Below are 13770 nucleotides of genomic sequence, written 5' to 3'. Positions count from 1 at the left end.
GGTCGTCCCTATCTCTTTCTACAGTAGCCGAGAGAGGCGACCCACAGTTCCCTGGTTCTCGCCGGCGAGTCCGCCGCTCCCCTTCACCTCCGGCCGCCGTTCCGGCACCGTGAGGTGGGGGGGGGGGGGAGCTTCGGTCCTCGTCGTGTATAGTTAGGGTTTGTTTCTAGGTGTGTGTGTCCTCCCGGCGTGTTCGAGACGGTGGCGATGGCGTCGGTGTGGTGGTGTTCGTCCTCCCCTTCTTTTCCCCGTTCCGGCGCTAGCGTCGGAGAGGTCGTGGAGGCTGTTTGGTGCCTGTGCTTGACCGTCGAGGCGGTGGCGGCGGTCAAGCTAAGGCCTTTTGTCCCGGGTCCTCTTCCCTGCTCCGCTGGTGCGTGCTCCGGCGCTGGTGGTGGGGTCTCCGGGGTCTGCTTCAGGAGCGGGTGGCCTCCTGTGGTGGTTTTGCTGCGGCCGGCGAACCCGGATGGGGGTGGTGCGGCTGCTGAGGTTGGGGTGTGGTTGGCGGTGGAGGGATATGGCATGTCTGTGCCAGATCGGGAGCGGGTGGTGCTCGGCGTGTGTCGCCGGTCGCTGCTCCTTTGCGTTGAAGATCCTGCTCTCCGGGGCTGGTGGTCATTGCGGCTCATCAACGCCTTCTGGCTGGGGGTGCCTCCGGCTCCTTGGGTCGTCGTCGACGGTGGTTGCTTCGCGGGTGTCCGCGCTGGTGGAGGTTCGCTTCGATGGCGTGCGGATGATGATGATGTTCCTCAGCAGTTCCTTTGCCTGTATCCGCTCTTGTTCTGCTTGTATTTGTACGCGTTCAGATCTTGTATTCTTGCTACTGTTGGGTGAATACAAGTATTTCCATAAAAAAAACGTCACCGATGATACAATGTCCGTTGGAACATATTGGATAGATATCCAAGCACCAGTAGCGCATACTGCAAAACCAGTGAAGAAAGCAGAATCTGATTCAAGGAAAGCCAGCTAAACAATGAATTTAATCACAGAGCATGCTGGGACACTGAAACAAACACAAAAGTTGTTCTAAATGCTTACATTGTCCCGCTATAGTTTTTTGTCAAAGAAAAAAAAAAGGTTCCGCTGTAGTAGTTGGTCTGAGTTTATTTTGCCTGTCAGTTCCCTGATCTTAGATTGGCGATCGCTCGAAATATCGGTCCAAAACATGTAGGTACTACCTAGGGTCGACGTTTCGACTCATCGGCCACTTGGCCAGAGCTCCCATCAGTATCACTATCACACATGTGGGAAAGCAGCAAATCTTTCGGTACCTAGACGAATTGCACCAGATCGTACACTGTCTAGCTAGGCTCTTTACTACAGTCTTCCAGAAGATGGTCCCGTATGTACTTGCGATAGCAGGAGCATTTAGTGGTCGATGGGGATTACTGACAATTTAAGGGAGCCGTGTACGCACTTGTAATCAAGTTATGTACGGGATGTACTCTTCGACAGGTTAAGAAGCCGGCAGCGGTACGGCTCGGCCTCCTCCGGCTAGCCGCCGGTACCCACGGAGAGGAGATGGATATAATTGCCCACTGGCGCCGTTCTAAATAGGCGCCAGCATCAACGCCTGTATATTGTTGTTGGTGCGTCGACACTAGCTCCTGTGATATAGAGAAGGCCGTCCCACACCGATGAAGCCAATACAACCGCCCCCTAATTTTTTATTTTTTTTAAAAAAAATCAAATTACAATATTTTGTATAGTTTCACAAACATTACAATGTTCAAACACAAATAGTTTCACACAATAATCCAAACATACAAATTAAATTATTCATACAAGAATTCAAATAAATTGCAGTTCAATTTGTTCAAACATTATGCTTAACTAGAGCATTCTATATTTAAGTATGAACTTGTGTATCTCAGATTTCTTGATGTATTACGAGGAAAGCAACAAACTCAGCTGGTACCTGATTAAGTTTGGCAAAAGGTCCTTGATGATTGAACGGATTGTCATCGTCCACTAGTTTCTTGATCACACAACAATTCAACACCTCACACATTCGAGACTATAATTAGGTAAAAGTAGGGTACCCAACAGTAGCAAAACCTTACTGAGCACACCAAAAACTCGCTCAACATCTTCTGACATGTCTCCTGACATTGAGCAAAATAAGCTGTCTACTCTGTAGCAGGGTACGGTGGATAGATATCATCGGCTAGATAATACTCCGTATTATATGTGTGGCCATTGATCTCGTAGTTGACGGCAGGATCATGTTCCTTAGCTAGTTCTGCAAACACCGAACAACACTGCAACACTTTGATATCATTATGAAGTTCCTGCCATGCCAAAAAAAAAAAAAAGCGTGACAAATCTAGAGGTCATAATCTGCCACAATTTCAAGTATCACACTACACTCTCCGGTATGACTACGGCGGCGGCAATAGCAAACTAGCGGGGTGGTGGATCAGGAGGGGTGGAGGGGGTGCAGAATGGCTGCTTGTGGCTTCCATTAAGGCCCCGCGGGAGAAATCGTACGCAGGTTGTAGTGTCGACGCTCCCAACCCGACTCTTGCGTGTTGGGGCTGACGTGGAATTGCCGGCTATTTTATTGAGTTTCAGAATATGCTGGTCATTTTTAGGAGCGCCGTTGGAAGCTTTTTTTAGCCGAGCATCTCTATATCTCTATAGGTCTATTGAAATTTGGACGTGCCGTTGGATATGCTATCGCCGCTTGCGGTTTCAGCACTCAATCCGGGCTCTTTTGATTCATAGAAATTTCATAGGATTTGTGTAGGATTTGAATCCTATAGGAAAATTTCCTACACATGTTGTTTGTTTCATAGGAACATATCATGTAGGAACAAATCCTATAAAAATCTTGTAGCGTAAATCTTATAGGAAACAACATGATGTCATACCTCATAGAAAGTTTCTTTGCTACAATCAAACACACTTCATCTTCTCGTAGGATTCAATTTTAATCCTATACTTTTTCTATTTTTATAATTTTTCTATCCGATGAATCAAAAGAAGTCCTTCGTGTCTGCCAATCCATAACTTGTCATGAGCCGGGTTTTCCTTGACACCACAATGTTTCTTTTCTACGTATTCTATACAACATCGGTTAAATCGTACGAAGTGTTGGTGGAAAAGAGCCTATACTGGCACAGGACATCTGGGTACAGTTTGTTACTAGGATGTCAAAGTAGAGAAAGTACAGAACCCTAATTTTTCTCAGGGTCAGTAAAAGTACAAGCAGGCAGGATCGTTATTGCGGAGCAATGCCTTAACTAGAGGACAGTAGCGGTAGTATATGAAACTTCGGCGAAGCAGCTTGCTGCGATGGGCACCACTGCCTGTCGTGTTGATTGATGATCACAGCGCAACGGGCCAAGTTGATGACAAACAGCGGCGTTGCGCAGGTACACCGCATTCAATCGTGTCGACCGCGAGAGCTCGTCGCCTTGACCCGGTCATCTTCCTCGCCTCCTCGTCCTCTGGCTTGGCTCGTAGGAGCAGCTTCCTTCTTTCTTTCCATCTCTTCCATATTGATGATCTACTGAACTTCCATTAAAAAATTGTCAAAGATGTCATACATTTGTTGATCTAGCTAGCTGGCGTGCACCGTTATCTTCTTCTTTTTATTATAGTTGGAAATGCAAAACTATCAGTATCCTTGGTGTGCTAGTTGACCCCTGTACTAGTGTGGATCCAGAGTGTTGACTCTTTTGTCACTTCCATTTATTTCTAAGGTTGACCTTCTGGGCCTGTTCCTTCCCAATTGTTTGGTTTTAGGTGAGTGTGGGTACTGGGTACTGGGTACTGTAGGGGTTGCGTGAACATTGAGTGTAGAGTACCAAGGTGCGTGAAGTAGTGTGGTGTGTATAAATAAGTACTCATAAATTTGCTGCTATTCCGGCCTGTAAGTCATAACTGTAGTAAAAGAAACAACTGTTGGCCTTTTTTTTTTGCGAGATGAACTGATGATATTAAAGCCAGGAAATTACAGAAAGGCACAGAACAAAGTGGAAAATTACAAACAAGTCCTTCTGCAAACCAAAGCCGCCGGCGAGGAGCAAGACGTGCCGATGGCGCGCCGCCGCTGCATCTTCCCACACGCCTTGGATCAGAAGATGTCTCCCTGCGGACGGGAAGTCGTCGGACCTCGAACTCCGGAGAGCCTCCGCCCTACTCCATCGGCAACCTTGTCTAGCTTCAACATCAACAGCATCAGGAACTTCACCTGGATCCGCCGCCCCGAGATCCAGTGGGAGAAGAGGCGCACACGACGGCCGCCGAGGACCGCGAGCGCGCAAGGAAGTCGACCGCTTGACGCCGGAGCTGCAGAGAACGCCGTCGTCGGAGGAGGAAGCAACCGACACCAAAACGCCCACCACCGATGCCACCGCCTCCAAGACGCCGCCGGTAGGCACTCCCTCTAACCCTACACTATGTACATGGCGAGATCCGGGAATTCCCCAGCCTCCCGCTGCCGGAGCAGCCGCCGGAGACGGAGGAATCCCACGGATCGCCGCCGTGCGAGGTGGATTCGACGGAGAGGTCCTAAAAATCGCCCCTTAGCACTGTAGCGGAGGGGATAAGGTCCAAGGTCCTCGTTTAGCAACAACTGTTGGCCTTGTGGATGTATTCGTGCGAAGGGGATCAAATTATAGTTGTGGTGATTTGTAAAGTGAGATAACATAATCGTTGAGTCCAACAGTATGTGAGAACCAATATATGCTTGGAGGAGGCTAGCGGCACCACCAACCCATGAAGGATCAAACCGCTGATTTGATAATTTGGTGTATCACAAAGACGTAGTTTCTTGAACTCATTCTATCGGAGGTGCTTACAGAGGTAGGGTGTGCATATTTTTAAGCGTATATGTATGTACTATGTTTTGTAAGAAAAGTCCAACGAAATGTGAACTGTGCTAGTGTGTGTCACTTCAGAATGTTTTCTCACAATCTCGCCACACCGTTTCTTTGTTTTTGTTTTCGCGGGGATCGACCGAGAATTAAGTTAGAACTTGATCGATTATTGGATCGTTGGATATGCAGCGTGATTTGTGCATGCATCTCAAAATTGCACATGAGTATGCACTATGCCGCTGCAAACAAGTTTTTAAAATGCCCATAAATTATACTAGTACATGAAATTGGATGATGTCATCTGATCGAGAATCAACTTAATTCTATGTCAACCGGGAATTAGTCACGTCGTGATGCTTCAAGCTTGTGGAAATGACAGGTCAAAAGAATGCTTACAGTGATGAAGTAATGTTACGTTGACATAGTGACTCTAACTAGTGTGCGCTAGCTGTCTACTGTTACAACTAGTATAGCTTGGCCTCGCCTACAATGGAGTGGACTCATGGTCTCTCCTAAATAAAGGCCAGTCAGCGCTACGTAGTTACTCTCCGTGTGTATAAATAAACCCCTTGGATCCTAGCTCATCTTATCCATCCTTTAGCCATCATCAGCTCACACAGCGCGTGCAACGCTGCTGATCGCCGACCCCTAGCTACCGGCCGCTCTCGATCCGTTCAGTTCGGGATGGGGCGCCCGCCGTGCTGCGACAAGGAGGGCGTGAAGAAGGGGCCATGGACGCCGGAGGAGGACATCATCCTCGTCTCCTACGTCCAGGACCACGGCCCCGGCAACTGGCGCGCCGTCCCGGCCAAGACAGGTAGGCTACCGCCGCGAGCTCTGCTCACGTTAACGGTTAACCAAGTTGTGGTAATTGTAAGCTACCGGGCGAGAGTGGCATCTTGACCGATCAGTTTGGTGCAGGTCTGATGCGGTGCAGCAAGAGCTGCCGGCTGCGGTGGACAAACTACCTCCGGCCGGGGATCAGGCGCGGCAACTTCTCCGACCGGGAGGAGAAGCTCATCGTCCACCTCCAGGCCCTCCTCGGCAACCGCTGGGCCGCCATAGCCTCCTACCTCCCGGAAAGGACCGACAACGACATCAAGAACTACTGGAACACGCACCTCAAGAAGAAGCTGCTGCGCACGACTTGCACCGCCACGACGCCGGCGGCGGCGCAGACGGAGTCCACCTACAAGGGGCAGTGGGAGAGGAGGCTGCAGACGGACATCAACCTCGCCAGGAGCGCCCTGCGCGAGGCACTCACCGTCGACAGCGCCACCACCACGAGCACCAGCCCTGCGGTGTTCACCGATTCCGCAGCTTACGCGCTGAGCACACAGAACATCTCTAGGATGCTGGACGGATGGGCACCGGCGAAGGCTGCCAGCGCCGGCATCAGCAACCCGGGTGCGACCGACAGCGCGTCTGCGTCCTCGTCGGAACTCACCGAGTGCTCCGGCTCCAGCGTGTCCTACTCCGCCGCGCCGGCGCTCTGGTCGTCTCTGATCGGGCCGGAGAGCAAGGCCGCGGCGGAGGGTGTGGAGATGCCGCTGTCGGCGATCGAGTCGTGGCTGCTGCTGGACGACAGCACCGAGCAGCTGCCTGCACGGGAGGGTCTGCTCCGTAATTACCCTTTCTGAAATCTCAAGCTGTCATCAACTAGAGTAACGCTTTTCTACTTGCAGTAGTAGTATTAGTACTTTTGAGCCGTGTAAAAACGGGGAGATGTATGAATACTATATCTGCATGGGCAAACTTAACCATGAACACTTCCCTAAAAAAAAAGTTAACCATGAACACTGAAATGCGTCCATATATAAAAGTTCAGAAAAACGTAGGAGTACTAGAATACCTTACAATTCGAAACGGAGCTATACTAAACTAGAAAGATGTCCTCAAACATTATAAACCCGGATCTATCTTCACACACTCGCGTTACTAATCGTGGTTTGATGGTACTTCCATGCTTGATGAAGAATTGATGATAGCCCACGCTGTAGGTAAAATGCATGCATGGCTGGCGCGGCATGGAAGTGAACTCGTATTGATCTAGGGCTCTGATCACATATACGTGGCTGTTTTTCCCCTCTTCTTCTTGAAGTGAGGATCAATTGGGCATGCACTGTTTTCACTCTGGCCACTACCGATTTTAATACACCTTGGCAGTGTCGGTCGACCCCGCCCACAGCGCCATTTCAACGCTGTCCAAAACCCTGCTTCACATCATCACATGTGCAACCCCTCATCGATTTGAACCCGTCAGATTTATCTTGCATTATGTAGTTACAGGGAGCAAATTAATCGATTTGGATATCCGAGTTGTCTTTGTGACAGCGATGCCACAAATCAAGTTGACGTACATCTCCTTGTTTTTCATCATCCAAATTATAGGACGGGCGGACACGTTAGCACCAAAGTCGTGAAGAGTCAATCTTCGTCACAGGCTATGAGCCTATGAGCCTATGATCGTGACTCGTCGATCGCCTTTTCGACGATTCTGTTTGTTGCCTGGCCGGGTCCCTGTATTTTGTTGACGGAAACAACCGAAACAAGCACACTTTCCGGGTCATTTATCTTTGCCAATTCGAGCTAGCCTTTGCTTTCACTGGCCTCACCATAAACTTTACGTACGTTTCCTCACGACATGCAAGAAGGAGAGGGACTAATCAGACTGACTAGCTAGCTAGTTGGGGTCGTAGGTATCGAGTGGCAGAGGAAAATGCATCTTAAATTCTCATGCCATGTCAATATGTGTGTACCATGCATTGTAGCCAGGGGTGAACCTAAAATTGAAAATGAATTCTTCTGAAAATAGAAACAACGTATTTTGGAATTTTAAGTTTTGGTCCGTCCCTTTTGTAGGATTACATAGACCTTGTCTACGTGGAGGTATGCATGATATGGTACGCAAAAGCTCCTCTATATGTGTGTAAGGCTGGTTCTTACCGACTCGTGTCTAAGTAACAAGGGTATCTTAGCGGGCCGACTCAAATCGGCGACCCAAACGATCCGTTTCTGTTCGGTTGGGTCGGTCTGCAGACAGAATGAGTCTCGTGGTCCGGCCGGTCCGGACACTGCGGGCAGCGGGGCGACCCATTCGGTCCGGAGCTGGCCAAATCATCTTGTATTTCATCTCATTTTTCAAATGTAGCATACATATTGACAGATTTTCTTGAAGCAAACTAATAGAACTTAGGTAAAAACATAATAAAAACTTAGTAGAAGACTACATCGTCTTCTTCTTGGCGTCTCCTAGTCGTCCTTGTCAGAACAGTAGTGGCGGCGGCACATGGTCCCGTCGAAGACCTTGACACTAAAGTGGCCGTGGTTGTCGTACTTGAAGAAGACGAAGTGTATGGCCTCAATGTCGTGTGCAGGCGAAACGCCTCCAGCCGTTGTGGAGGAACATCTGCCCTTCACCGTCGAACATCACCTCCGCCGGTCACTGGCCGGTCGCGCCGCCGGACACGCGTAGGAGGACATGGTGGGGCTATTGCCTTTCGACGATCGAGGCGAACCTCTGGGGCAGGCACAGCCTGTCCCAGCTCATGCGCTGGTGGATGTTCACGCCGACTCGAAACCGGAGAGGTCGATGGCGACGCACTCGGGCAATGATGGTGACAATGGCGACAACGATGATGGTGGATGACTATGGCCTCTCCCGCTACTCCTTCCTCGCCAGCCTCGGCTGCGGCCTCTCCCACGGCCACGGCCACGGCCACGGCCGGAGGCCGTCCTAGGCGCCCTCCCCACGAGCCTATGCCACCGGCCATTGCTGCGGTGATGCTTGTGCTGCTGGTGGTGGTGGGGAATGGAAGATGATATCTTGTGGAAGAAAATGGCCAGCGTTGGCCTTCTTATAAAGGGTCGGAGCATTGGATGTCAGCGCATAGAACGAAACGATGGCATTGATGGACGACATGCAGCGCGGCCAGAGTAGGAGCGCAAGCGTCAGGCGGTGGGGCCAGAGTACCTCCACTGATTGCTAGAGGTAGAAGGCCGTTGGGTCGCTTCCATGCGGGCCCTAGGTGCACGCGGGCGGACACAGGAGGACACGCTTACTGTCTGCGCCGATGCATCGGTTCCCTAAATTTGGTGAACGGATGGTTCAGGGCGGACGGGTTGGTCTGTTTCCGTCGCCCTGCTGGAGCGTGCGTGGCATGTCCGCCCGTCCGCGCGGACAGGATCGGACACGCCAGGACCTGATGGGTCGGCCCGCTGGAGATGCCCTAATCCCTCTGTTTCTAAGCATATGGCGTACATCTTCTGGCGCGGCGATTAAGGAGGCGATCCGCAGCAAAAGTCCTTCCAAACTTGTCCCTAATAAATCGTGCGGTTTGTTTTTTTTATTTTCTCTCTAATGTTAAACAGTTTCCTTGTTTCTCTCCTGCATTACTATGAATGTCGTCAATATGTTTCTTTATTACAATGATGTTGGACGGGCCCCATTGATATATTATGAAACATGTTATCAATATGTTGTGGTATTTTCTCATGATATGTATTGTCATTTACTAGTTTCCTTAGGCCATGCAAGTAACTTAGACTCGGTTGTTGAATAGTTACTATGAGGTAATAAAATGTTGCATTCGTAGTTGGGTCAAAATAAAAGTGATCAAAGGTACACCTAAAAGTATGTCGTAGTTCTAGTTATGTCAACACTAAAATTTGCTCCTCCGATGAGGGAGAAATACACTCTAGGCGCACTCTGATACTATCATGTTCATCGTTATCCGGCCATTATCCGGCCGGATAACATGACTAAGTTGTTAGCCAAAAAAATATCGATAATATGATATGACTAAAAGAGTACATGCCAGGAAACTATGATAATATAGCAGTTTTACCAAGGGCTATGAAAAGTACATTAAAGCAACACGAAATATTTTCATACATGATATTGAAGGTTCACACGATAAAGATCTTCGTTTTATGTGTGGAAATCATTACTGGTATTGTCGTTGCTTAGTAGACGGTACCTCGGAGGAGGGATCCTCACGAGGGGGAAAAAAAGTAGGGGCCATAGGGCGGAGTGTCCTCGGGACGGTAGTACGCGAGTTACCCAGCTTCGGAACACCTGCACGATGACAGGGCCTACCGCTGCTTGTCCGGAATTATCCGGGCGCTTGCGCGTTGTTACAATGGTTGTGGTTGTGCCTCTAGGGCTCCCAGGATCCGGCTTATATAGACGCACGGATCTAGGGTTTACATGCAGAGTCCTAGCCGGATTACAGATTGCCTAAACTACGGTACAATATCTTGCCGTGCACGTCAAGGATCCGCCTTCCTTATACGTCGTACTGGATCCGGGTTCCTAATGGGCCTCCACGGATCCGAGTTCCTCCGAATGTCGGTACGGATCCGGCTTACTGATCCTGGGCTGGACTTCATCCTTCACGATCTACAGCAACTGGGCCGCTCGATGGGCCACATGCCACCATCACCGTCTATGGGCCACCCGGGCTTGCCGGATCTAGGCATTGTCGATGGTACACCCGTGAAGTATACCCACAACAGGTATCAAGAGCATGTCTTTGTTATTCCTCTGAAAGTGTTCGGGTCATGTCCACACATATCTGAGCCCTAGGTCACAAAGGTTTAGCGGCATATAGGAACACGAGTATGCTATGATGATAAGAGAGAAGCGGTTATGAAAGTGTTTTGGAGAGTCTCGGATGACTCTAGTGTCATAAATGATTTTGAATGTGTCCAAAGTCATTTGGGCTTATATATATGGCAGGTGTCGGAATGATTCTAGAATATCAAGAAAAATCCGAAAGGGTTCAAAACATTTAGGAGTATTTGGTAAGAAGTCTAGAAGATTCAAACCAGGAGGGGCCACACTGGCATGGCGGCTGGCGCCATGTGGTAGCACAACCATGGGAGGGAGAAATCTTGATGGACTCTGGCTCCCCTAGGTCGGTTTGAGAGAAGGAGTCCTAGGGCTCGATTCCCCCCCCCCCCAGGTCAGTCGTCCCCCTATATAAAGGGTTGGGGATGCGACAAAACCCACCAAGTCCGTGCTCCCCCTAACCCTAGTCGCACCACCACCGCCTTTGTTGCCTCCCAAGTCGTCTGCCGCCCTAGCCAACATGGCACTATCTCTCTTGCGAATGGAGCTTTGCTGAATCTCTATCCTCGGCTAGATCTAATTAATGTAGCCGGGGATCGTGAAAGCACTTCTAGATCTTTACTGTTATGTTCCCCATTTTTCATGTGTGCTTGATCATACTACAATGTGGTGGTGCTTCTCCCGTACATGTGAATATCTCGGTCATGCGGATCTTCAAGTGAGACACACCATCCTCTCGCATCTCGGAGGGATGCGCCTAGCTGCTGGAGTCGACAAATAAATACCTCAAAAATACATCTTGTTAGGGGCCCACTCTCATCACTCTCTGGTAGTTTGTTTCACCCCCACTAAAAATACGATGTACAACAATGCTTCATGTGACGATTGATTCGAGATAGTGTACACACTATCATGTTATAATATATCACGTAGATGAATAAATTATACTCCATCCTTTCCTTTTTATAGTGCCTATTGTATTTTGGCACGGAAATTAGCGCAAGCCATTTTTTTGACACAAAACCCCCTAGCGATCTTAGAGACAAAGTAGGAAACTGAAATCAGATTCATAAAATAATCATGTTTCCATAACCGATCGCATCATGTACTCCCTCTCTCCCGCTATTCTTTCCATAATCAGATTGGTTTCCACATTTTCTGGACGCGGAACAGATTGGTTTCCAGATTTTCTAGATGGGAACATATTCGTTCCCAAATTTCCTGGACGGGAACAGATCGGTGGAAGGGGTTCTTTGCAAAAAAATAACTTTACTCTTATATTCTGAAACAAAAGCGAAAAAACAATAGGCATTATATAAAGCAACGGAGGGAGTATCTCATAAGGCATTTTTAAGTTTTATTACCAAAAGCAACATCAAGAAAGCACTAGTAACATATTTAACCATACACATCGGACTAAGCACATCTAGCATATATAAATATGAAATAAGTACAAGGTATGAAATAAGGAGTACGTACATCAGGACCGAAAAGGTCGCTCCACCAGCATCATTACCATGATATTGTCGAACTCGTTGGATATGTCAAGTGTCGAGGAAGTAGGCGAGCAATTGCGCCGAGACGCTCCCCTCTGTGAGATTAAACTTTGTCTTCCACAACTCTCAAGCTGCCACTTAATATGGGTCTTAAGATTTCAGATATTGTAAGCTATATGGGCTACTTTCTTAGGCTGCATCTCATCTACATCCAACAATATATAATTCTCGTGGTAACTTTCGTAGGCCGGGGTGTTACATTTGGTAAGAGCTGACCCTCGCGGTAACATGGGCGTGTGCAGGTTAGAGGCAAGAGCATGTGGCCCATCATGGCACATGTGCCGACACTAAACGCATGTACATGTTTGAAGAGGGGACGTTCTTGGATTGAGGTTGATCGATGAGGATGTTGATCTTCTAAGGGGGGTGGTGCGACACCCTGGCCTAGGGCTAATAGGATTGATACAATACCCATATCAACAACATATGCCTTCTTTGTGGGAAGCTCGTCTCCAAATAACTTCAAGATTAAGCGTGCTCGGCATGGAGCTTTGATGATGAGTCACCGATTGGGAAGTTGATCTCGGATACACACGAGTGAGGATAAAGTACACATAATAGGGTTAGTTTGTGGAGCCAATCAAGATATCCCAGAAAGATGTGAGGTGTAACAGCCCTGGCCCCGGGGGCTGGTCGGGGTGTTACATTTTATACACATGTTCTTTTTTTGAGGGATATACACATGTCTTATTGTCTTGCCGGGGTGCATATTACCTTTATTTTTACCATACATATATACAATTAAAATGTATGCCACCCGTGAGTGCTATAGGTGGTTTATCGCTGTGGCCCGTACCTTGCACATGTTGTTATGTATGTAGGACATTGTAGGGAAATTAACGCGAAAATATTTTTTGTTTCCACCGAGCAACAACAAATTTCGTTTGTTGCAGGAGTACGTAGCATTGATCTACACCAGGACTTCTTTGACCTAAATATCAGTTTTAATTGAGTTTAAACCAGCCTCTAGTAGAACTTCTAAACTCTTATAGCCCTTCTTTGTTAGGTCATATTGACTAGCCTGTTTAAATCACTAGATTTAGCCATTTTTAGCCTAGAATAAGTCAAAACAGCTAAGATACATATTTTTGTTTGGAAAATGCTTACGATCCGGCGACCGATCCATGGCGCGGGATCGGTCGTCCGGTCGTCCTCGCTCGCAGGCTGGCGGGTCCTTCATGGGCCTTATTTTGGCTCATATCCACTTGCTTGCATTTATCACCATGTGACAAGTTGGGCTTTGATTAGAAAACCAAGGGCCCGCGCCGCCGCTGTCCCAACCTTACTATTATTGTAAACGCCCAAAAAAATTATTGTTTTTGTTGTTAATTATTATTGTAAATATATTTTTCCCCATGTATTTTTATAAGTGTTGGAATTGTTTTCTTTTTGTAAAAGTTGTTGATGAGAGTATTGTTGTAAATACCCATTTTTTTGTTGGTTTTATTGTTAATAATATATTGATGCTTTGTTGTAAATATATTTTTGGCGTGTGAATTTTTTAGTGTTGGAGTATTGTTGTGAACACCCAAAAAAATTATTGGTTTTGTTGTTTATTATTGTTGTAAATATATTGGTTATTTGTTGTACATATATTTTTTTAGTTGTAATGGTATATTTTGTAAATATATTGGTGAATCTGCTGATGATTTTTGTTGTAACGAAATCTGCCGTGAAAATATTGTTCTTTAAACTTTTTGTAACAATACTTTTTAAAAATATTACGTCAATTATGTTGTAATATTACATATATTTTGTACGCGGGAGAGAGAATTTTTGTTGTAATACTCTACACATTTGGGGAAAATCAAGAGTA

The 13770-nt window shown here is 47.5% G+C and overlaps 1 protein-coding gene across 1 annotated transcript; it reads left to right on the top strand.

Moving 5' to 3' along the window:
• Positions 1-5510: 5510 nt before the first annotated feature.
• LOC124695678 (myb-related protein 306-like) lies at positions 5511-6466 on the top strand. The gene is made up of 2 exons (XM_047228503.1): positions 5511-5643; positions 5748-6466. Exons 1-2 carry the CDS (start codon positions 5511-5513, stop codon positions 6464-6466), a joined length of 852 nt encoding a protein of 283 aa, XP_047084459.1.
• Positions 6467-13770: the final 7304 nt, after the last annotated feature.

This window comes from Lolium rigidum, chromosome 3 (genome assembly GCF_022539505.1).
Source record: "Lolium rigidum isolate FL_2022 chromosome 3, APGP_CSIRO_Lrig_0.1, whole genome shotgun sequence".
Taxonomy (NCBI): Eukaryota; Viridiplantae; Streptophyta; class Magnoliopsida; order Poales; family Poaceae; genus Lolium; species Lolium rigidum.
This window is presented reverse-complemented; position numbering and strand designations above follow the sequence as displayed.